Source organism: Lissotriton helveticus, chromosome 9 (genome assembly GCF_964261635.1).
Source record: "Lissotriton helveticus chromosome 9, aLisHel1.1, whole genome shotgun sequence".
Classification (NCBI taxonomy): Eukaryota; Metazoa; Chordata; class Amphibia; order Caudata; family Salamandridae; genus Lissotriton; species Lissotriton helveticus.
In genome coordinates, this window is record NC_136070.1 from 1,228,750,393 (window position 1) to 1,228,776,578 (window position 26,186).

General features: G+C 46.1%; 1 protein-coding gene across 2 annotated transcripts in view; it reads left to right on the forward strand.

Annotated features, from left to right (window-relative positions):
- SLC41A3 (solute carrier family 41 member 3) overlaps positions 1-26,186 on the forward strand; it is a 212,223-nt gene that overhangs the window by 37,936 nt on the left and 148,101 nt on the right. For both annotated transcript variants that reach the window (XM_078661723.1, XM_078661724.1), the window contains exon 2: positions 8,122-8,434. In XM_078661723.1, coding sequence (XP_078517849.1) covers positions 8,122-8,434 — 313 coding nt within the window. The remainder of the gene's footprint in view (positions 1-8,121; positions 8,435-26,186) is intronic.

Genomic DNA, 26,186 nt, shown 5'->3' on the forward strand with positions numbered 1-26,186 from the left:
CAGTTTGTGGTCAACCGTATCGAAGGCTGCCAATAGGTCAAGAAGTATGAGTAGGCAGCATCGGTCTGCATCAAGTGATTTTAAGACATCATCTATGACATTCAGGATCGCTGTCTTGGTGCTGCATCCTTTTCTGATGCCCGATTGGTGTTTATCCAGAAGGTTGTTGCTGTCAATGTGTTGGTCAAGTTGGAGGAGAACACATATTTCCAGGATTTTGGCTAAGAAGGGGTATTGGAGACAGGCCTGAAGGTACTGGGGTTGTTTGGGTCTGTGCCCATTTTTTTTAGTAATGACGTGACTTGGCTGATTTTAAGACAATCCGACATGACTCCGGTTCTCAGGGAGCTATTTTTAATCTTGGCCCAGAGAGGGGCGAGGTAGAGCTTTTTTGCAGAGTTGGGCAGGAATAGGGTCAGATATGTGTGAGGAGAATTTGGACCTGTTAATCATTTCAGTGATGTCTGCTTCAGAGATGGGGTTGACTGTCTTCCAGCTGCTGCTGAGGGAGTGCATCGGGGGTTGTTTTGATAATTGCTGCATAACTGCATCAAGGGAGTGCTCAATCTTGGTGATCTTCTCATTAAAGAAACCATGCATGCATACATGACCATTCCTAGACCTGCTAATCCTCACGGAAACTTGGCTGAGCCCATCCTACGCCCCAGACATTGCAAGAGCCATTCCCACAGCTACAAGATCACTATGTATGGCTGTCAGCAGACGCCCAGAGACAGAGTCGCCATCATATTCAAGGAGTCCATCAGCTGAATGAAAGTCCAGACACCATCACTCGACACCCATGGCATCTACGGTGCGGCAGCCGATTGTATAGACATTTCTCTCCTGACAACTCTTCTCTCTGTAAGCCCTGGGGAGGTAACCTTGTGTGGGCTGTGATAGCGAGGCTATCACTGCCCCCTGCTCGTCCTGGACACAACTGAGGGCCCTGCATTTCCAGATGTGCCGTACACAGCCACTGGGACTCGGTATGGGGTGCACCAGAACCAAACCCCCTCAGCCGGATGTGCGCTCTCTTCTGATCCACACCCTCTGAAAGCTCAGCAACCCTGATGCCTGCAGATTATGTACCCCCAAAATGGTGGCACCCCCATGAACAAACTAGACATTATCCTACAGCAGATACGAGACTCCAGAGTTGCTATGGATCAACAGCTTGGCATCATTACCATGGATAATAATGTCTTTAAAGATGATCACCGCAAACTGGCTGAAAGAGTCAAAAGGAATGAGAAAGCACTGTCCAATCTAATGCTGTGCCAAGCAGAACATGTATCTCTGGTTGCGCAGCTGTGTCTACCGGTGGGTCAACTCCAGGATTGCGCTGAGGATGCGGAGGCACATACAAACAATATCTGTATAGTAGGGATGCCTGAGGGCACAGAGGATCCACATGCTACTCAATTTATAGAGACTTGGCTTTCGCACAGCGTTGGCCCCGACAACCATGTCGGACCTCTTCACGGTTGAAAGGGCGGATTGTGTGCCTACGAGGAAACCTTTTCCAGGGGTACCTTCAATGTCAATTGTAAGGGGGATACTTAACTTTAGAGACCGGGACCTGCTGCTTAGTGCAGCACGTGGAAACATACCACTTACCATTGAGGGCCCAAGAGTCTCACATTTCCCCAATTACACCCTGGCTCTTCAGTGGCAGAGGTCCACATTTCCGGAAGTGAAGCGCCACCTGCACATAGTTGTTCTGGAATTTTAATCAATAAAGAAATAAAGAATGCTAACTTTGCATCCCGTTAATGTCCAATCAAAGCCCTTATGTGCAGCCTTTGCACAAACAGGGAAATAGTCTCATTTGATGTCGTCTTTTATTTAATTTTTGAATTGCCATGGCTTGTATATCACAACACATACATTTATTGGTTGTCCAAGCTCATAGTTATGAATTCCGCTTTCTGTCATGAGCATTGTAGGTTGCCATCTTGGGCAAAGTACCTCGGAGAGGCTTGAAAGTAGAAACATTACTTCTGGGAATAGTTCTCCCAAGGCCAGTCATCTGGTTAGTATGATACTTCAGACAGTGAAGCCTTCAAAAGTCTTTCTTAGCATTTTCTGACAAGAGTTGAAGATGTCTATGGGGCCAGAGGCGTCTTACTAACCTGTAGATGTCTAAGGGGCCAGAGGGGTCTTACTAACCTGTAGACAGAGCTATTGTACAGCTGTACCAAATAAGCTGATAAAAGCTCTGTATTATCCTGTGCACAGTGCACTTTGAGGAACAGACAGTTGCAATCTGAATATTTAATTGAGGCCCTTTATGCTTCTGCTATGTTATATTTAGAAGTTGTGACCAGTTTTGTATGCAGATACCTTGTCTATGCTCTGCAGGAAGAACCCAACCACCTAGAAAGCATACTGACACACCTCAAATACCTGAAAAGTCACCCATAGAAAGCCAGGAACTAAGTGACAGTTTTTTATCTGGTTGTCTCTTGTCCCTAAAGTATCACATTCTTGTGCTGATATATTTGTGGGAAAGAATACAAGTTATCACCTGATACAAGTCAGTTCCCATAGTCTCTGATTCTCATAATTTCCTGGAAACTCAGAGCTTTGAAAGGGGGTATATTGTTATGGTTGTGGATCAGCAAAGAGGACAGCTGTAACACATGCCACTCCAAGATGGCCAACAAATGTTTCAGACCAGCCCCTTCCTGCTGCATGGTTTCTGCCCTAACTGTAAATTAAGAGCCTCTGAGCCAATTACCATTGCATCAGAACAGCCACAAATTGCTTCTTCTGTGCTCCATCTCCTGCTCTGCTCTGCTCTAGCTCAGCCTCGGTGCTGCTATCTCAGGGCCTCCCTGCTGCAGCGCTATTGTAGTCTTGGTCCTATTTCAGCTCTGCTCCTGCCCTGGTCTTGCTGCAGCTCTGCTCCAGTTGTGGTTTTAATACAGCCCTCCCCAAGGCCTGACAGTTCCAGCTCTGCTCCAGTCCTGATCTCACTCCAGCTCTGCTCCAGGCCTGCAAGCTCCAGTTCCAGGTGTGGTATAGTCCTGATTTTACCCAGATCCAAAACTTCAACCATGCAAGAATAGTCCTACAATCAGGACTCGGCACTATGGAGGTTTTTGTGCCATTGACCTTTTCATCCTCAGGGGGGCATCCTCTCTGAAACCCATTTTATAACCTCAGCAGATAATAATGTTGTTTCTGGAATGGGTTGCCCTTTTGTCAGAATTTCTAAGAAAGAAATGAAGGATGTACTCCTCTGTCCAGCCCTTGACAATCTCTTTTGTATTATATTGTGCCTCTTTTCAACCAGTATTTAATAAAAGGAAAACTTAATCCGACCCATCTTTGCACGGCACCTGGAATCCTAGTCCTTCCTACATCCACTGCTACCCCACCGTGTTCCTCCGCACGGTCAACCCAGGATGCCACTCGCCTCACTGCTAATACAGAAAAGAAGGAGAAATGGAGAAAGGAAGAACAAATACAACTGATTTTCAAATAGGTGACAATAAATTCTCCTATTGTTTTTGTGGCAAAAGTCCACTGCTCAATCAATCACACATTATCAATGTCATCACTAACACAAGGGGATAAGATTACACATTTTATTTATTGCAATCAAACCAAAATATTCTCATCTCATTTCTTTTTTTAACAAAAAACAGAAGAGAAAAAAGAAACATTTTTTAAGGCAAATGTATGCACTGTATATAAAAATACATACCTATGTACACACCTATATACAATAATTACATACAATAAACGACATATACACTTTATACAAAGAACAAAAAATATATAATGAAAAACACTTTTTTTCTTTTCTTCACCCTAAGAAACAATAAAACGCTGAGTGCCCTCCTATTCAATCAAGGGGGTACATTGGGAGGTAGTCAGACACAACAGGTTCAACGCAAAAACCTCACAGAACCTTAATCTTCAAGTGTGTACAATGGCATCGATTTCCCCAAATTAATTCAAAACAAAGACTCCTCCATATGGAAAGTGTCGACGCGGTCGCGTTTCTGCCTTCCAACAAGTCTGGCCTCTTCAGGACAGGGCGACAAAAGAACTCCAGGAACGCAGTTCCAAAGCGGCAGGCCACCGGAAGCTCACAGAGCGCCAACTATTTCTCATGTGCGTCAGGTCTGTATGCGCTATTGCTCGCGTCTAGCTTTGGGTAGTAAATATCCCAGGGGCCACTTAATTCGGCGTGGGTCACTCGCTTTCCACACTCACTGCGTCGCCAGCGTGGCCTCACTGCTGACACACCGCCCTACAAAATACAGAGAGAGTATTCTCCTGCACCTCCTGCAAGGTCTGATACACCCTCTCACACTTTGCCATCGCCACCCTAGCCTCGACACCCACACTCTCATACTCATAGAACTCAAGCACCACCCCTCAACACTCTGTACTGTCATGCATGCTCCTCAGGACCCAGTCACTGACTAAACATACCACAGAGATATGGGGCGTGCTACATTTCATTTATTTAAGAGTCTTATATAGCACTGGCCAGACCCAAAGGTATCAGAGCGCTTTACCACATTTATCATGATGCAATCGGACACACATTATTTCAATAAATAACATTGTCTTGTGTCGAAACCTGTTAAGGCCTGGAGGGGATCATAGGAGCAAAATCAAAAGGCAGGAAATGTAAATGCCTTCTTATTGAAGTGTCTATATTCTCCGCTGGGCGAGATTCCTGTGGCAGAGGAACTCTTCTCGGGTGCTAGCTATCCATTCGGATGAGTTCGGTTGAAGAAGAGGTCTTTGAGCTGCCTTTTGAAGTTTATGAAGGAGGGGTTAGTCCTGATATGGACTGGGATGGTGTTCCAAATTTTAGGCGTATTTCCAGAGAAGGAGCGTGGTAAGGTTTTTTGTTTGTGAGTTTTGGCAGGAATGAGGAGTAGTGTGTTAGTGTTCCTGAGATTCCTCGTCTGGCCTGCCTTATTGAGTTTGGAAGCCAGGTATGCAGGTTTACCGGTGTGATGAGCTTTGTGTGATTCATGCAGTTCAGAAGTTGGAACTTGCTTCAATTAAGAGCCGTTTTAGTTTTCTTAGAGGGGGAAAGATGTGGTCGTACTCCTTTACTCTGGTGCCCATCCTAGCAGCTGCCTTTAGAGTTGTTCTGAGGAGAGCTAAGTGAGATTTTCCCATGTCTGTGAGGGTCGCATTCCCGTAGTCCAATCTGGACAGAACCAAAGATTGTGTGCATTGTTTAAGGTCTTTGGGAGGGATGAAGGTTTTGATTTTGTTGAGTAGTTTTATTTTGAAGAATGCACTCTTCACAGTGCTCTTAATATGTTTGCTCATGTTTAGACGTAGGTCCAGAGTGATTCACAGGGATTTTACAGAGTTGGCCAGGGTAAGATTGCAGTTAAGAGCATCAATGGCTTTTAGCCATTCTGGGACTTGGGGAGTCTGCTCATTTTTGGATATGAGAAGGAGTTCCATCTTATCTTGGTTTAGTTTTAGGTGGTTGTGAAATAGCCAGTGCTGTACATCTCTTAGAGTGTGGTTTAGTCTCTGTATGTCTCCAATTGAGGATGTTTCTAGGCAGATCTGGGCATTGTCTACATAGAGGTGGAAGGGGATGTTGGCTTTTTTTAGTATTGCGGTGAGGGGCTCCATGTACATGTTGAACAGTGATGGGGAGAGAACTGATCCTTGTAGGACACCCCTGGTTATGGGGAGTAGGTCAGACGTGAAGTTGTTAATTTTTATTTGTCGAGAGCGGTTCTGTAGGAAGGAGGCAAACCATTGTAGCACCACCTCGCCCGCTCCATTCCTTTCTCGGAGTGCATTATTGAGCAGTTTGTGGTCAACCGTATCGAAGGCTGCCAATAGGTCAAGAAGTATGAGTAGGCAGCATCGGTCTGCATCAAGTGATTTTAAGACATCATCTATGACATTCAGGATCGCTGTCTTGGTGCTGCATCCTTTTCTGATGCCCGATTGGTGTTTATCCAGAAGGTTGTTGCTGTCAATGTGTTGGTCAAGTTGGAGGAGAACACATATTTCCAGGATTTTGGCTAAGAAGGGGTATTGGAGACAGGCCTGAAGGTACTGGGGTTGTTTGGGTCTGTGCCCATTTTTTTTAGTAATGACGTGACTTGGCTGATTTTAAGACAATCCGACATGACTCCGGTTCTCAGGGAGCTATTTTTAATCTTGGCCCAGAGAGGGGCGAGGTAGAGCTTTTTTGCAGAGTTGGGCAGGAATAGGGTCAGATATGTGTGAGGAGAATTTGGACCTGTTAATCATTTCAGTGATGTCTGCTTCAGAGATGGGGTTGACTGTCTTCCAGCTGCTGCTGAGGGAGTGCATCGGGGGTTGTTTTGATAATTGCTGCATAACTGCATCAAGGGAGTGCTCAATCTTGGTGATCTTCTCATTAAAGAAACCATGCATGCATACATGACCATTCCTAGACCTGCTAATCCTCACGGAAACTTGGCTGAGCCCATCCTACGCCCCAGACATTGCAAGAGCCATTCCCACAGCTACAAGATCACTATGTATGGCTGTCAGCAGACGCCCAGAGACAGAGTCGCCATCATATTCAAGGAGTCCATCAGCTTGCCTACCTCCACATCTGTGCCCTCTAGCTACATTGAACACCTCAGGTTCAAGCTAAACATCACAGCCAGCTTCTTCCTGAGTGGAACCATTGTATATAGAACACCAGTACCCCACACCAACTTCTCCAGTGACATCATGGACTTTGTTGCACTGCTTTTCATTGACTCCAGCACGTTCATCCTATTTGGAGATCTGTACTTTCACCTGGAAGACTGCACAATCCCAAACTCAGCGGCCTTTCTAGAAAACCTTGAAAACCTCAGTCTCACCTAACACATCATGGACCCCACAAATGCCGCCAGACACCTGGACCCGATTTTCACCTCCTTCAGCAACTTCACTGTCAACAATCCATCCCCGGTCACCTGGTCAAACCACACCTGTGTCAGGTTCAACATCCACTTCCTGCATCAACACAGCCCTACAACCACTGTTCCTGCCCTCAGGGGCTGGAAAAACATCTTGGATAAGGACTGGACCACATCTTTCTCCACACAGCATCCCACAAGACCAGCAGCCTGCCAGCAATCAAAGATTCAACAGCTAGATCACCACATACGCTAACACCCTGACTTCCCTCAAGTGCAGCAAGCAGGCAGAGCTGGGTCACAAGAGAGCTGGTAGATAGAGGAACTCAGCCTAACAAAATGTACCTTCAAGTAACTGTAGCACAAATGGAGAACAAGCCAAGACACCACAATCAAGTACACCTTCAAACTCGCACTAAGATGCTACCACCAACAGATCAGTAACAACATGTGTGCACCACTCGCTGACCGTATCAATGCCAGCAACAGCAGTAGGAAAGGAATGTTGGCTACATTGAAAGATTCCACCACTCCAGCAGCTGCCTCTAACAGGGCAGCTCAGGCCAGGAAAGGACAGCTCAGCACAAGACAGCTGAGAGTGGCTTACTTTAGTCATGACCTTGATGGCGAGACAATAATTTGCTTATAGGATGTTGTTTCTTTGCCAGAAAAGAACTTTAATCCATGTGTATTTCGAACAGGAGGCTAGTGAAACAATATATCCAGAAAGCCTGCCCCACACTTCATCCGTACGTCCTCCCCACACCCATAGAAACCCAAGAAAAGGGAACAAGGATCTTTTATGGAACATCTGTCTGTTGGGAGGAGGTGTGTGTTTGGTTGTATGAGGTCACAGAGTGTATAGTGTCAAAACATATTTGACCTAATTGCCAAGTTCCCCTGTGGTTAAAGTAGGCCTTGATTATAAATGCCTATTCTACCATAGCTGATCTCCCCTGTTTAGAAATATTAGTGGTTAGAGTAAAGAATACACACTTGACATTCATTCAGTTTCTCTACTCTATCGCCTTTGAATCATTAGCTTTCAAAATCCTTTATTTTTGGAACTCCATCAGAGTTTTTGAGTCTCTAAATAGTTTTTTTTCTACAGGAAATAGGCTGAAGGAGCTAAGGAAATTTTCATAAAAGTTAGTGTTCCATAATACACCTGCTAGAAGAAGAGAGCACAGGATATCCTCTTTTGTTCATATTTCTTTTCTTATCTCTCTAGAGTTACATCACTTTATCAGATCATTATGAAAAGTGAGGACGTCAGGCAAAGGAAAAAAGAGGGCAGGCCTAAAAATGGAGAGACGTCCAGACATAAAGCAAAGAAAAAGAGTAAACAGAATGACAGAAAACTTGGCACCACAGAGTGCGAGGATGTCCCTTTGGTCCCGCAGAAGCAGCAAGCTGAAAAGAAAGTGGTCATGGCAAAGTTGGGAGAAGAGTCTGCCAAAGCCATTGGCCTGCAGGTCATTTTTCCATACTTGTTGGCCGGCCTTGGAATGGTTATGGCAGGAATGGTGTTGGATTCCGTTCAGGTAAGAGGATAGAATAATATATACCTTCCCTGAGATCTGCATTATATATTTCGAATCGCTTTACTGTCATGTGCTGCTTTGTTTGGTCCCAGTATTAAATATTATGTACATCTTTGTGGATACTTACTGAGTCTTTCTTTAAAAGCAAGCACAAAACCCCTGCCGAATAATACATAATCATTTATCTAATGTTTACTAATATTATTCAAGCAGATTAGCACATCATGTGAAAGTACTTCCGTATTAATTTCCTGCTATCCTAACAAATCGTATTTTGTATGATACTTACAGGGCATGTCAATCACTTTACATTATGTAGTGGTAATGTCAAAATCCCTATGTGGAAAAAACATCTGTAAAGAGGGTTTGAGCTCTTGTGTTTTTGTCGCCTTGTATGATGTCGTTATTTCAAGAATGTCAAGGGAAAATGTTCACTTTGGTGGTAAAAGTCAAACATCTGTATTATTTATTTTCTAATTCAAGACATTTGTATTGAAGTGACTGGACGTTAGTGGTGACACAGAAATGTATTGATTCATTGGCTGATTGCTATTATTGAAGTGGACTTTGTAATAACTGTTTGAGTAAGTGATGGGAAATCTGTATCAAAAGATCATGGAAACACTTTTAGCTTGATTCGCAATCATCATTTTATTTAAGTAGAACTACTGTATATTGTACACAATACACTTCACAAATCTGTGCCAAAAACCTCAGCCACAAATCTTTTCTGTGTGAAAATTTTCGCTTAGGTAGCTGAAATCTCCGCACACATAGGTATACTTGTAAGTAGTAAATGTGGGAGGGACGAGGGGGAGCAGTGGGATAATGGAAAATAATTACTACGAAGTGGGAGGGATTTAGGGAAATTTAAGGAGTGCTTTGGGAGGGACATTGCAATACAAAACATACACCCAAAACGACTAAGACCACTGTAGTTCACAAAATACAATTCTAAAATAAGAGTAAGTCAAGCACCACCCATGGCCGAGTGGCATTGCAACACACTCCCATAGAAAACAATAATAAACTCATTTAAAAAAAAAACTTTTGAAAACAATTTGAGTTTTTAAATTAAAATTGTAACTTTTCACCAAGTTTACAAAAGTATAAATGCAAATTTAAAAAAGAGTATTTATCTATTTTATAAAAAACGTATATTTATAAATTGAATGAGTATATTTAAACTATTTTATTTTTCAATACACATTTATTTTGATGAGTAATATGCTCTAAAATGTTATTTGAAAATGTCCTGCTTGATAATAAATGTTTGAAATTAATTTCAATTCATCAATTTATATTATTATTGTTAACATATTTTTATTATCTTCTGTACCCCGGTGTAAGATTGCCACCAACAAGTGAAAAGTTACTATTAGTAACTTTATACTTGTAAATTCTGTTGTAGAAGATTCCACCTCCTTATTTGAGGCGGTCAAGGTGTGTAAGTCTCCACCTAAAAGTAAATATCCACTTGAAAATAATGAATAATGAAAAAATGGCTAGTTAAACATAGGTGTAAGAGTACATATACACATTAATAAATAAATATACATGTCTACATTTTATCTTTGTGAATCTAGCCCTTTGTCTTTGTGATTGGTTGAGTGCTAGATATTGATGAACCCTGTTTGTGCAAAGGTCTTTGTTGCTCATCTTCCTGTAATAAATGATGTGCACAGAAATTGCAAAATGGTTTATATCTCTTTTTATAATTCTATTTCATCTATGGTTTTATTAAATATACTGAGCCTGAGTCACGAAGGAATTTGAAAATCCGCACTTGCAGGTTTACTTCCTCTCACTGGTGCACATTTAGGAATTTCATGAATTCAGAAAGATTTAACTGAGTACTCCAGGAAATGTTGGGGGGGGGGGTGTTCAATTCCCACCCTAAAAAGAGATTTACTCTTGGAAGGAGTCTATCACCAGCTGTTTTCAGGGTGGGAATGGGTCGTGTAGAAGCTTGTGGAATACCCATGAAGTCAAACACTTCTGGGCGTTCCTAAACTTTCCAGGACATCCCGCTGCTGGAATGCTTTTTCCCTGCCTCTGGTATGAAATTTACTGAAGCACAGCACTACAACTTACTTCCCACAAACGTTCATAACAACTTCTACCTATCTATGATGCGTTTTAGAGATGCCACTGAAGGTTTTGCCTAGAGTGTGGTCATGGCAGCTCCTATGTTTAGTAGTCACGCTCTTTATCCTGAATTTGCTGTCTATAATTGACAGCATTGTGTATCAATTACTTTTAGACCACGCCATGCGATATGTTGGAGCTTTTCTGATCCTTCCGCTCCAATCAAATGTAGTAGGCCACATATGGGTCCATTGTAATGGATTGTGCACCAGTGTCCTGGTGGGTTCTGCAGGTATCTCCTCTTCGTCCTCTCCTCTTCAGACTTCTTCGTGCAATGCTACTGAATAATGAAGGAATGGACGTGTTCTTTGCCCCTCTCAAAACCAGTGTTGTCTGTATCTTTTTCTTCAAACTCCCTACAATATGCACCTTCTAGCAATTCTCAACCACCTAAGTAAGGAAGTCTGGGCTGTGTTCCACAATTTTTAGCAGATTGTACCTAGGGACAAATCCCTTGGTAATCTGAGCTTTAAAGGTCTTATAAAACGATGAAAAACATGACATAGACCTGTGATTGAAGAAACTCCTTAACTGTGTGTAGTACAATCTTACCAATATTTGGCACATTCATTTAATGTAAACATTTAATTACATGTTATTTAATAAATTGAGTTTAACCCTGATCACTGCCGTTTAGCATGCATGTTTATCTTTCAAATAAGGTCTCTGTAATTTATTAACATAACACAATTATAGCTCTATAATAGGTTATTTTGTATAATTTAAATGTCATTATTTGTACTTTAATCACCAGGTTAAAATGTTCTTCTTCTTGGTGTGTTTAAACAGTGTGTAAAACCGAGAGAAGAGGTCAGCCTGCCCTTAGCTGATAGATAAAATGCCACTGACATTTTTGCTTGCGTGCCAGCGCCAGTCATCTGATCTGCCGTATTCTCAGAACAGAATCAGGTGCCTGGTTCTTCCATGGCTAAAAATGCCATGCAATAGTTCGAAAGAAACAAAACAGTGATTGATGCAATTCCAATCATAGACAATTTAATTTCCTGAAAAATCACAACACAGATATATCGGACTTGAAATGCAAAATTGCAAAAATTCCTTTGCATTATTAGTATGGCGTACGTAGATTCTCTGAAACAGAGCTAGCTCATACAATGGAATGTATATACAAATTAGAGCTACATCTACATGCGTTCTGTTTATATTCAACAATTCAAAATTATTCAGTGGTTTCGTAGGAAATAATTTCAACGCAAGAATGCAAGTTAAATGTATGTTCTTTAACTCCTGGATTTACAAGGCGCCCGTCATTCATCTTGGTCTGCAGTGCCCTTAAATTCGACTTGAAATGCAAAAAGCTAGGCATATACTGCCAAACTGCACTTAGTTTAAAAAATACGTTTGCAGATTGTTAGCTATTTCTTTGCGTAACTGTGCTTATTTTCCATTTCTCAGAGTGCTCCATACATGGCTCAACAAGAAGTAGAATTTATGTCAAGCGAAGTAACTAAATATATCTATTAAAAAAAACTGAATAGTAGAAGACTGCAACAAGCCTGTTAGGAGCATGGAAAAATTTTCATCGGAAATGACCAGAGAAGGTGGAAGAAAGGGCTGATGAGGCATGCACGATAAAACTAATTTGAACCTTTAAATATTCCAGATGATCATAATGAGAAACGTCAATGCTCCTTACAATGGTAAAGTAACAGAAAACCCCAGAATGGTCGTCCTGCTACTACGGATATCAGAAAGTGGCACGTAGTGCTTAAGAATTATTTTTGGGGCTTTTGGTCACACCATTACCCACATTTTCCAGAACTCTGGTGATGCTCTCAGAATTGTGTCAAGCATTAATGTGGCTTTCTATCGAGTAATAAATAATATTGTACCCCCATCAAAGTACACTTTCATAAGTGCAGTTTTGATTGTAAAATACAGGTGCTAACAGGCCTAGCCCTAACTCTCAGGGGCAATGTTTAGAAAGCTCAGAAACCTGTTTACAGTCACTAAATACTAAAGAACATAATATTTATACTGAGCGAAATTGTAGTCATCAGGCATGTGAACTGGAAATTCAAGTTTCTTGAAACCTAGACTTTCTGCACAAAGGTGACATCATGATTGCTTATGGGTCTCTGATGGTTTTTAAGATTCCAAAGGACAGCATGACCGCTGGCTGCCCTGAGGCGTCATCGAAGGAAAGGTGAGTGCTAAGTACTTGCAGTGCAGCATAAGCAGCATACCTCTCTGCGGTGTACCAAGTAACGCGTAAGGCATAGAAAAAGACATCTGTTAAGCAGTACTTTAGAGCAGGTTCATGAGTTGCTTGAACAGAATCTTGGAACGTTCTACCATCGCTGGTCACTTAGAACATCTTTTAGAGCTTAGTTAACCAAGCACAGTACATAAAGGCCTGTTACATGCCAGCCAGGAACCTGGGATGGGCCACAGCATGCCTTGTAACATCAAAATCATGGGGAAGCTGGTCCTTGGGCATTCAAAGTCCTAGACTCTGGAACATCTTAACCCATATCTTGTGGGAAGAGATACTCTACTTGCACTTCCTAATCTCCTTATGTATGGGCTGTTCTATTTGATATAGGAATAATGCCTTAATTGTGCAAAGCACATGGCTGGGGGACTTTCCATTGCAGAGTCTAATCTCACATATGTTTGAACGCTGACTACCCTCTTGAGTGACCTCCAGAAATAAGTTAGTGGACACAAAGGGTCTGATCACAAGTTTTGCAGGATTATGTTGGTATCCCTGCACCCTGAGATACAGATACCACAGGTATCAGTACTTCTGGGCTGCGATAATAGTGAACCATTAAAAATATGCCATTGAGAAGCAGGGAACAACCCGAGGGCAGCAATACTCTCACAATTCTTTTTATTCATGAAGAGGCCAGTAATAGGAGTTTTCAGACTATATCGGGCATAGTAGATGGTTCTGTGTTTTGCAATAGATTGAGATTTTATGGACTATGTTAAAGAAAGTTTGGATTTTATTAAAGACACCAAGGAGAGCTTTATACTTCACAAATCTTTACTATTTGACAGCAGCAAAGAAAAAAATCAACACTTTTAATACAAAAAAACTACACATCCCATGAATCTGTAGTAAAAACAAACAAAATGAAACAGTAGTCAATCAGTGTCCTTTGTCCATTGTAATATCCTTTGCCATGAATTCCACTTCCTCTTTTCTTTGTTGTGAAGCTGAACGACTAAATCTATTCAAGTATCCTTTATTCACCATACTCTGTCCACCTGTATGAGCTACTGCTGAGTCCTTTCTCCACTGATCCATCACTCTGTCTTCTACCCTTCTTCTGGTGGAAAAACACCAGCATCTGAAAGAGACACGTTAGTGATAGATTCCTTACCTTAGAATATCCCCAGGCGTCAGACTGGATCCGAAAAGTTTTCGCTAGCAGTACCTCTGTGCGTCAGTAGGTGGCGTCCTAAGTGCCTAGATGACGTCAAGGAGACTACTTAGGCGTCACCCATGCGCGCTGACGTCAGTTCTTTCTTTTTCCGCGCCAAAAGCGCAGATCCGGAGTGAGCACGTACCTCAGTAATGTTTTAACTACTTTTTTGAGACTTTTGTCTTCCCCTCTGTCTCCTGGGGGATGCACGGCTTTAAGTCTTGTGGTTCATGCCACCGTAACATGTTGGTGGCGGACCCCCACGATGTGTGCCTCTACTGCCCAGAGACCGATCATGACTCCCGGGACTGTCGAGACTGTCGAGCCATGGCCCGAAGGCCTTGCGGGAGCGGCGCTGGAAGTTGCTGGAAGCCCGGCATTCCTCTCACCGCCACTCGAGTCTACGGGCCGTTCACGAGATGGCTCGCGGGACCGGAGCCGTCGCTCCTCGGGCTCTAAGTCTTCACCTTCAGATTCCGGTAAGCGACGCCATAACAAGAAGTCGAAGAAGTGTGTTCGCTCTCTGACTTCCCTCCGTCGCTCCCCGGAGGCGTACGAGGGGGACAGGGGCAAGGAGCCGGGGAATCCCGCGGCCTACCCGCTATACCCGGGTCCGTTGGCGACTCCTGAACAGATGCAAGAGTTTCTTGCTGCCTTGGACTGCCTTTACAGGCCCCGGGCTCCCGCCGGCACGCCTTCGGGCCCCGCGGTCCCGTGTCCAGATCCTGCTGGCCCGGCGGCTCCGCCACCGGCTCCGGCGCCACAGGATCCTACGCCGCTTGCTCGGGCCCCGAAAGGAGATGGGTCTGATAAGAGAATCATATAGATTAGGGCTGAGGCCCATTGGATGCACATTTTACTGTGGCTGACATCCAGGTGTGAACCTATATTCGCTCCCAGGGCCTGTGCTGTGGGGCAGATTTGGAGTTGCTCCTGCTGTGACAGATGGCTTTCTCGAGAAAAGGCAGGACAGTGGAGTGGGCACTTCAAAAGGAAGCAGACTCGCATCACTAGCTCCAAAGACTCCGACCTAAATTACATTTGGTGTCTGGAAATGAACTATAGCAGCCAGTCAAGCTGTGCGTAGAAGAGAAGGTTTGCAGACTTCTACCTGTGACCAGGGCTGGGGGCTTATACCTGCCAGTCTCCCAGCTGGGTGAGACAACATCAACCAGGGACATTCAAGACCACCTGCCCCTGGAGCCTTGAACACCAGTGCCTGCCTGTTTGCCATGATCAGTGTGCCCTGTGAGGAGGCAGAGAGCTCTTTATCGAGTTGTGAGGAAACAGCTGTTGCACTAATCAGGTTGTCATCTATGTGCAAGTTCAAGTTGGTGACCCCACATGCCAGAGGGGGCTACCAGGAAGTTAGCAGTTAGCAGCAGTTACACCGATTGGGCCATCGCCATCGCCCATGTGCAGAGTAAATCTGGCGATCCCATATGCCAGAGGGGGCTGTCATGAAGATTACCGCCACACTGATCGGGCCATTGCCTGTGTGCAAAGTGAAGCTGAGCCAATATGACCGAGGATACTGCAGTGAAGATTACTGCAGTGCCAATCTCGTTGCTTCCCAGGTGCCGAGTAAGGTTAGTGACCCCGTATGCCTGAGAAGGGTCCTCATGAAGAACAGGGAATTTTTCCACGTTCCACTGTCAAGAGTATAGGACAGCTTGGGGACCTGTGTGTGCACAAGCCCCGACTGGGGACCCAAACTGTAACAATCGCTCCTCCACCTATGAGGAGGACCAGAGGAAAATGCTGTCTCAGCAGAGGAAGCACCGTGGATATCTACCCGCTGTCCCTTCAGAGCCGTGAGTGCTACTCGCCATCGGCAGCAACTGCAGCCCTCTACGACGCCCAAGAGAGAAACACTTCTGGGAACTCGCGTAGTGCAACCCTTCGGAAGCGGATAAGGATGATCGCAGGGACAGAAGGCCTTGACGGAACTTATTCTACCACATAGCGCTTTGGTTGCTTGAACATTTATTATTTTATTTTTTTTTATTTTTTTTATTGTTGCATCAAGATAAGGTATTTTACAGTATCATATCATTGTCGGTGCCGCGTCAACATTCAGCCACATCCAACCGTTATTGCAACTATTCCTTTTATTACATAACATTCAACTTTAGGTTCATAGATTGGTAACTTAGTAGCACTCAAGACATGAATTACTATACCCCACGGAAGCAGCATAGCGAGTAAGGCCTTGTATCCCACAGGTTGCATACTTATCATTCACGTCAGGAGGGCACGGAAGTCGCTGAACCTTTCTGCTATTTGTGTAGCCCCCTCCCGCTTCCCACACCTACTCTATATCCTCCTCCTCGTCTGAACTATCTATATCCTCCTCCTCAGGTAGCGGATCACAAATTTCCCCCCTATATGTGTTCCATGGCAGCCATATTTTGTTCCATTTACGTGGGTTGGCTCTTTGCTGGTACACCGCACGCTCCATCACCATGAGCATGTCCATATTTCTGCACCATTGCGCCAAGGTCGGTGCCTCTGAAGCCCCCCATTTCTGCGCTATGTCCCGCTTTGCTAACATCATTCCGATAACTACCCATTGCCGTCCCTGTGGAGTCAGGTTGTTCGGGCCCCAGACATTCAGTAGACAGATTCTAGGGTCAGGTGTGATGGGGAGCTGCAGAGTTTGGGCCATAGTGCGTGTTACTCGCCTCCAGTACTCTACCATGCTGGGACAGGACCATAGGGTATGAAACAGCATGCCTTCTTCCCCGCAATTTCTCAAACAGTAAGGGTGATCTGCCCTCTGAATTTTATGTAGGGTGGTACGTGTGTAATATACCCGGTGTAGTATTTTACATTGTATTAGTCGGAATCTCGCCGAGATTCCAGCTTCTCTAGGCGACGCCATTGCCGCATTCCAGTTTGCCTCATCTAATTCCCCGAGCTCATCCTCCCATTTGCCTCTCAGTTTCTGTAATGGGTCAGGCAGGTTGTTTACCAGTTTGCGATATGTGAGGGAGGTGGCGCTAGCCTCCATGTAGTCTGTAAGGAGTCGGTCTTCTAAAGGAGCTGATTCTGGGACCTTAGTGCCCGGGGTAATGGCAGCCATTAATGCATGTCTAATCTGTATGTACCGGTACATTTCAGTAATGCCCAGCTCGTACTGCTCCCTCAGGGTCGCGAGCGGAATCACCCCATCTCTCATCCACATGTCACCCACCGTGGAGATCCCGATGTTGTCCCATTGGGTAAAGCCCTTGCTGCTTCGTAGATTGCCCAGGGATTTGGAGTCCCACAGGGGTGTAAGCCGTGTGATCACACCCTCCCAGTTTAGTCGTCTTTGAGCTTTGTGCCATAGTGTTACAGTGTGCTTAGTTGGGCCGACCAATTTCGCTGTTAATCCTTTGTTGTAGAGCGGGGCCAAAAGGGTGTTAGTGCCTAGCTGCCGCCTGTCCGCTAGATATGCCGGGTCGTTCTGTGGTGCATGTATCCATTGGTTAATCACCTTGAGGTGCGCCGCCCAGTAGTATAATTCTAAGTTTGGGAGCGCAATTCCTCCACTGTACCAGTCTCTAACCAATTTCGCCTGTGCGACCCTAGCCGGCCGGTTCCCCCACAAGAGGCCTGACAGCTGTCCTGATATCTGTCTAAAAAAGGAAAGTGGGACCATTGCCGGTGTATTTTCCAAGACGTAGAGGAAACGGGGCAGCGCCATCATCTTGAAAAGCGCCGCCCTGTCCAACAATGTTAGCGGAAGGGTCTTCCAGTGCCGGACATCCGCTTTTAGTCTGTCGAGCAGCGGCTTCAGATTCATGTCCTGAAAGGCCCCGTGGTCTCGTGTAATTTGGATTCCTAAGTATCTGAAGGAGACGGCCTCTAGTAGCAGAGGACAGTCCCCGCTCAAGTGCGATGGAGTCCCACGCAGCATGTAGAGCACCGATTTCGTCCAGTTGATTTTATAGCCTGAAGCTACACCATGTCGCTCACATAGTGCCAACAATACTGGAATTCCTTCTGCCGGGTCAGTTAGGTATATTAACATATCGTCAGCGTATAGTGACACTTTGTCCTCCCAGTCGCCCCCCCAGTCTATTCCTCGCAGTAGCCGAGTGTTCTAATGACCGTGGCCAACGGCTCCAGTACTAAGGCGAACAATAGTGGCGAGAGCGGGCAGCCTTGTCTCGTGCCCCTTGCTAACAGAATGTCTCTCGAGATGTGGCCATTTGCCGTTACTCGCGCCACAGGGTTGCTGTATAATAGCCTAATCCAAGCTACAAATTTCGGGCCAAAGCCCATATGTTGTAGGACCGCAAAGAGATACCGCCATTCTACCAAATCAAACGCCATTTTGGCGTCCAGCGAGAGGATTGCTGCAGATTCATTCAACAACGGGGCTCTTGCCATCACACCATGCAGGCGTCTGAGATTCATCGCCGTACTTCTATGAGGCATAAACCCCGACTGGTCTGGGTGTATTAGATGTGTGAGGTGGGGCAGCAATCTGTTGGCCAGTAGTTTCGCTAATATTTTACTTTCGGCATTGAGGAGGGAAATCGGCCGGTAGGATCCGCAATCTTCAGGTGGTTTGCCAGGCTTCGGGATCGCCACAATAGTCGCCATGCGCTGGTCAGGTGGCAGTTGTCCCTTTTCCAGGCTTTCCAGGAACATGTTAAGTAGGGGTGCAGCTAGCGTCTCAGACATGGTTTTGTACCACTCAATCGGTATTCCATTGGGGCCTAAGGCTTTCCCTGAGTGCAACGCTGCGATGGCCGACTGTAACTCTTCAGTCGTTAAGTCCGCTTCTAGTTCTTCCACCCTGTCCTGTGACAGTTTAGGGGTGGGCACTCCCACGAGAGCTGTCTCTGCTATTTCCTGCGTAACTTCTATTTCAGGGGCATACACTGTTTGATAATGATCAGCCAGTAATTCGACTATCAGTGAAGGGCGGGTTTGCATTTCCCCCTGCGGGTCCTTTAGTCGTTGGATCGACCTTTGCCCCTCCCGTTTCTTTTCCAGCCACGCTAGGAGCTTGCTGGCCTTATCCCCTACATCGTATATCCTGTGCGCCGTGGCCGTCATATTTTCTACCACTCTTCGGCGTATAAGATCGGTATGACGTTGCTGACACAACTGGAGCGTGTGCAGCGTGTCTCTCGTCGGGTTAGCCATGTGTTCTTCGTTGGCCTTAGTGAGTTCGTCCTCTAAGTTCATTAGTTCTTGTTTCTGGGTGCGCTTATGCCTCGTTATAGTGGAAATGGCTTGTCCTCGGAGAACCATTTTGTAGGCCTCCCACAGGACAGAAGGGGATGACACAGAACCTTCGTTCTCCGCGAGGTAACATCTTGTTGCTTTTTTAAGTGTTTTGGTCACCTGAGGCACCTTAAGATATCCCGGGTAGATCGGGTAAATGCGCTTTTGGGACCGCTCCGGGTTGGAGAGAGTCAGCGTCAATGGGGAATGGTCCGAGATACCTCTCGGCCTAATCCGTACGTCGTCAACAGTGAGGAGCCCGTGGCCCAACGCCAGGAAATAGTCGATCCTTGAGAGACTATCATGGACCGCTGAATGGTAAGTGTATTGTTGGGCTGTCGGATGGAAACTTCTCCAAAGGTCTATCAAACCCTGCGCTTCTAGGAAGTCATTCAGCCGGGACGGCCCGGGAGCCTGAATTCCTACCGGGAATCTGTCTAAGGTATTGTGTACCACTGCGTTAAAATCTCCTCCCACTACGAGATCTCCCTCCGGGAGTTCTAACAGAAATTTTCCCAGTTCTGGGAGTGCGACTGCATGCAAAGCCGGCGGAATATATACCGAGACCACATTTAGCGGTCTCCCTTCCCACTGTCCAAGAGCCGCAGCAAAGCGCCCCTGCGTGTCTATCTTCGTGGATTGAATTATGTACCTGGAGGATCAGTGCATTAGTATCCCTGTACCACGGGACCCCCTAGTGAATTCTGAGTGGGCAATCATACGGTAGCCTTTCCTGTCTAGTGCATGTATTGCAGTACCTGTCAGGTGTGTTTCCTGTAGCAGGACCAGGGCCGGGTTGAGTCTCCTTATACTTTGTAATACTAAGCCTCGTTTGACCTTATCCCCCAGGCCCCTCACATTCCAAGACAAAAGTTGTAAAGGTGTCGCTGGTCCCATCCCAGGGTCTGCCCCTCCTAAGTCATTCCGTGTGTTGTGTGCCATAGCGCCTGCGGTAAAGAGTGACTATGTGCCACATTGAACATATTCTAGTAAGTTGCCTGGAGCTCGCCATGCTGTATACGTGTGCCTGCCAATCCAATCTTGACCTGTAAAACTACCCGTAAAAGGCAGAACCCCCCTACCCTCAACTCCCCCCCTCCCTGCCCCCCTGCTAAACGAACTTAGAACTGCCCGCCCCCCCAACTCAGCAGAGTGCCTAACGCAAACCCAAAACACAGTACTTGCTCGCTGGGGTGAAGGACTCTCCGGAGTCAGCGGCCCCTCATCACGTCCACGGAGGACCTCCGCCCAGTGTCCTTGGCGGCCCGCCCGGCCAGAGTTGCATTTGGTCTATCATTATAAGCACTGGAAGTCATTCTTCTTCGTTGTCTTCACGTTCTTGAACCTCGCTCAGGGGCGAATGCTGTTCCGTGTCTCCACCGGATACCTGGGAACTTGGTCGCATACCATTATTGCGGTGTCTGTTCGGTCTAGTGGAGCGGCGAGGCAGGCCCGTTGTTCTCCAGCCCTCCAGCCAGTCGTGTGCCGCCTCCGGGGTATCAAAGAACCATGTTTTATTGTCCGCCACTATTCTCAGTTTGGCCGGGAAGAGCATTGCATAAGGAATTTCTCTCGCCCTAAGTTCTTTTTTAACTTCAAAGAATGTCCTCCTCCTGCGTGCGACCTCAGCCGTGTAGTCTGGAAAGAACGCCAACGTGGAGTTTTGGACTTTAATTGGGGGTGAGTTTCTTGCCGCCTGTAAAATCGCATCCCTGTCCCTGAAATTGAAGAGTCGGGCAATGATCGGTCGTGGGGTTGCTCCTGTTTTCGGGCGTCCCCCTGGGACTCGGTGAGCTCTTTCCACTGAAAAAAATGCGGAAAGACCCTTGGGCTTAAGTTCTTGTTGGATCAGGCCCTCCACATATAGGTCCATTGCTCTAGTGTCTTCCGATTCTGGAACCCCTAGTATGCGGATGTTGTTCCGTCTCGAGCGCCCTTCCTGCTCGTCCAGTTTTTCACGCAGTTCTCTATTTTCTTTCGAGATCCGCTCCATACTGATTTGCAGCTCTGAGACGTCCTCCACTAGCGACTTGGTCACCACCTCCATCGAGTTCACTTTTTCCGACATTTTGTGGAAGTCTGCTTTTATTAGTGTAATTTCTGTTGAGATCGACCCCACCGTCACCTGGACCTGCGCCAGAGCCCGCATCACGTCTTCCAGGGTCGCTTTCTTCCCTCCCGCCGTGTCGCTGTTTTGTTCGCCTGCATTTTCGCGTCCGTCGGGGAGGATGTCGTTTTATCATATGCATATTTCTTGAGTCTTGACTGCGTGTTTCCACCCTTCGGCCCTTTACCCGCCATTCTGGCTATCGCTGCGGTGGCGATCCACTGTTGAGTAGGTGCTATGAACAATGTGCTTAGGGAGCTGAGTCCAACTGGAAGTATCCCCGGTGAAGGCTCGCAGTGTTCCAATGGGTTATGGATGCGTGTGGGCCTAGCAGATGTATTGACCATCAGACGTCACCATCTCTCCCTCTTTCTTGCAGGCCACCGACGGGCGCGATCTGTACCATATGTCTCTCACCAGGCGCAGATTGTTGGTGGGTCGTGCGGTTCGGGCCGTATCGCTGTATGGCCCGCCAGGGAAACACACCTCCGCTGTCGAGTTGGTGCAGGTTGTCCTCGCCCAGATGTCTTGGGCCACACCTTCCCTCAGACGTCACCCTCACCGTGCCCCCGTCATGCCGCTGATGGTCGGTGCAGCTCCCGGTATTTTTTTGGCCCCAGTCGGGACTACTCTGGCCGCCGCAGGGGTGCGCCCACTGTCCGTTGCTGCAAATGGGAGTATAGTGTCTCTCCACAGCCACGCTCGGCGGCAGCTTCACCAGCGATGCAGCCCACTCCCCAGTAGGGTGAGACAGAGGGGCAAGTGCACCGCACCCCCGCGGTAGTGTTCAATGCAGAGTGCGGGGTATGGGGTCCTGGATGACTGGGCCCCCGCCGGGACTCAGCCTCCGTACAGCGGCGAATGGGCCGGAGTTGTGTCTCGGTGCACTACGGTCTGCCCTTGCGGCACCGTCCTAGTTGTCGGCGAACCCTCTCGCCAGGCGTCCCGTGGTCTGGGCAAGGACTCCTTTCGGCCCCCACGCTGCAATCAGGGCACCTCACCGAGGCAAGCAGCTTACTCGCCGTCCCCTGCCCCGGGCCGTTGGGGAGCCCGGGTCCAAGATGGCGGGTCCGTACTCGGACGCGGCTGGTCCGTACCCTCCGTATAACGGTCTGGGGTGTTCCCTGGCTTGCGCCGGGTCTCAGCAGACGACGGACGGTCTCTTGGCCACAGGTACCTGGATTCCGACGTCCGCAACGTTCTGTGGACACCTCCCGCACTCGGAGCTTCGCCACCAGTGGTTGTTTCCGGTGCCTCGGCGCCCAGCCCGCAGCACTTCCCGTCGGGTCCCGGAGTCAAGCAGCCTCCCGGCTTCAGTTCCTCTCCGTGGCCTGAAATGAAATGAAATGAAGAGATTCTTATTGTGCGCAAACTTTGCCCAGTGGGCGTCAAGGCGCCTACATCAAGAAAAAAAAAAAAATAACAGCTCGTCACCACATGTAGCATTCTGTCATTGGTAGGCCCTCCTGAAGAACCAAGTTTTAAGTTCCTTTTTAAACAGGTCAATTGAGGGTAGCGTTTTTATCTCAATTGGGATGGAGTTCCAAAGCTGCGGGGCAACAACTGAAAAGGCCCTAGCTCCCCATCTAGTCAGCCTAAAGCGGGGCCTGAGCGAGTTGTGCGGTAAACTCCGCTTCCCTCCGACGGATTTTCGTCTTTGTTTCTGTCGGTTGTGCCGCCCGGTCCTGGGCCTCAGTACCTTCCCGCAGGGTAATTTTTGTTATCGGATCATTAGTCGGATTTGCGAGGAGGCCGCGTTAACCTCGGAGCTCGCCTTCTATGCTGCCGCCATCTCCGGCTGCTAGCCACGCCCCTGCTTGAACATTTTTGACTTTGGAAGAGTTGGAATGGGGATTCCTGAGACTCTGACCTCAGGGGACTGCATGTATTGTGCATTGCTTGTGTATGCTATATTTTACTTATGTTTCTTTTTTCCATAAAAACAAGTATTAACATCCCACCCGTGCTGCTCCCAAGAAGAATTGGACTGCTTGACCCATGCTACTACTGAGAGTAAAGTGCTGTAGGGTAGTAGGCCCAGTTGTTCAGGACCCATAGTAATTCTTGCGTCCTGGGACATCAGTAGTAAAAGGCCTCGACCCTCATGTTTGGGCCCAGTAATTCCTGCTTGTCCCTTGCCCCTCTGAAAAGGATTGTGACACATCCTGATCTAGTCACAACAGTAATAATCATATAAGCTAGGAAAATCAATTATTGCACTTTACTTACTGAGAATAAGGAGTACAAAAACTAGAGCACTTCCCTCAGCCAGTTAGCAGCAAAGAAAAGAGTACGTGAAATTTCTGACAAAGGATATTATAGTGGACACAGGACTGTGATTGTCTCGTGTTTTTGTGTGTTTATGGAATTACTGTTTTTTGTATCAAATATGTATATTTTTTTCTTTGCTTCTGGCTAGTAGTTAAGAATTGGGGAGCATAATAGGAGCGATTGGGTCTTGCCATCGAACCGTACCCCGAGTACTCTGATGTGCCTCGAAGGTGATGCACAGCGTTACATGAAGCTCTCAAATGCATAAACAATTGCATTGTTATTATTACCGTTGAGTTCTGACATAACGGTGCATACTATCAGATCCTGAAGAAGGATCAGCAGCATTCGGAGCATTATATCAGCACCACTTTTAACATTTAATTAAACTGCTTCCGTAATCTTTTTATGTCAACTTTATTTCTCTGACAGGTCAGTGTATATGTGTTAATGGTGCCACTTGCCCATGCTGCAGGATAGAAAATTAAGCTTTTCGCAAAGTACTGGACAAGGCGTTTGATTTCCCATCATTTAGTGTATTACTTCATGCCACAAATTGAAGGTTTTTCTACAGTATCATTGGTCGAGAATGGCAGAGAGTGAGAGGATCTATTGTTATCCTCTGAAACAGGGTGAATGGGATTGAGTAATCTTGAGAAAGTTCTGTAAGACAATTAAACAAAGCTTATGATCACCAGAGCTAAGTTATCAGGATCAGATCCATCTCCTGACTCCTCACTTGGGATGCCACTCTTGTTATCATTATTAAAGGTAGAAAGGCATAACCCGGTGAACCTCCCATGCCCTGCAGCAATATATTCTGCAGGAAAGCATTCATTACTCCCACCTCTGGATTTGACTCCAGCTTAAGAAGAGTGGTATAGCTGTGCTCTGTTTGCAAATACTTCCACTGAACAAGGGTCTTATTTGGTTATCAATGGTTTAAACACCATGGGGTCCAGTATCAGTTATGTCATGATAATCTGATGCTGTTTTATGCAGATTGGTATAGCGCACTAGCACCAGGAATGGTATGCAGGCGCTGAGTTGGTGTGAGTCTAACCACACCAAGGGTCCAGTGGGACTACTTGAAAACCCCAGTTTTCAGCTTTTTGCAGAGTTCAAGAAGTGAGTAGGAGCCTCTTATGTGTAGCGGTAGGTCATTCCATGCTTTAGGAGTGATGTTCGAAAAGGCTTGCCCACCAGATATGGTTTTCTGAATGTGTGGGATTTGTGCAAATAGGAGTCCGGACGACTGGAGGTGTCTGGAAGGCTTGTGAAAGCAGATGTGATTGTTGAGATATGTTGGGCCTGTGGTATATATAGTGCCTTGAAAGTCTGGATGAGGAGTTTGAATTGTGCTTATTCATGAATGGGAAGCCATTGAAGCTCCTTTGGGTGTAGTCTAATGTGAGTGCGTCATGAGAGGTTGAGAGTGAATCTAGCGGCTGAGTTCTGAATTGTCTTCAGCCTTTTGGTTAGTTTTTTGTTGATTGCAGCATAGAGGGTGTTCGCTTAGTCCCGCTTGCCTGTGACCAGGGCTTGTGTGATGGTTTTCCGGGTTCAGATTGGAGCCATTTGGAAATCTTCATCAGCATCTGTAGGTTATGGATGCTTGAGGCAGTAATTGCATTGAATTGGGTGATCATGTTGAGTTTGTTGTTGATGGTGATCCAGAGGTTCTTTTACATTTCTCACAAGTTTGGTTGGGGTGGATGTTGGCCCTAGCTCTGTTTTGTTACCTGGTAAGTACCATGGTGATGTGCACTTCCCTAAGATCACAATCGCAGTCTGGTCGGTGTTCAGCTGGAGACAGTTGGCCTTCAGTAATTATCGAACAAGACTGGAGGAACTAGAAGATTAAAACAATTAAAACTTTAACTGGATGTTATTTGAGCAAATTTCTGAACATCAAGTCCTCAATGAAACCAAGTCCATTTTGCAGGATGGGTGTAGTTAATGTAGAGGTGATTACTTCTCTGCAGTGCTAGAGGCACTCCTATGGTTTGAAACCATGTGATGACCTTTTACTACCATCATTTTAATTGACTTTTGGTGTTTTGTTTTACTATAGCCTGAATGTACAACATTTTTCCCTGCATGTGTGTTTTCCTTGAAGATCTCTTTTGTGTAATCTCTTTGCAGTTTTAAAGTGGGAGCTGTCACAGAGTAGAACAGCTTGCCAAGAACAGAACGTGTGGGATCTGCATTTGAAAATATGAGACGGAGAGAGGTGTGGAATGCACTTTTTAGTCTCGAAGTGCAGTGTTATAAGCAGTAGTGCACAAATGTGCATTGAGTTGTATATTGAGAGATGACGTATGTGATGCTATAGGCAATGGTCCACAAATGTGCATTGTGTTGTATATTGGGAAGCATTATGAAGTTCTTACTATTGGCTTTGACATGCCCTCATGTCATCTTGAATTCTGATTCTGTCTTGCTTGAGCTGTTTGCACGCACAGGCAGGCCCCCATATTGCTCAAGTTGTTTAGGTTATCCACGTTCAAGGTTGCTTTGGTATTGTTGAATGTACTGCCGAAGACTTTCGTTAGCTTCGTTAAGATAAAGGCTGGGACAGATGAAAATGCAGAAAGAATGTGAG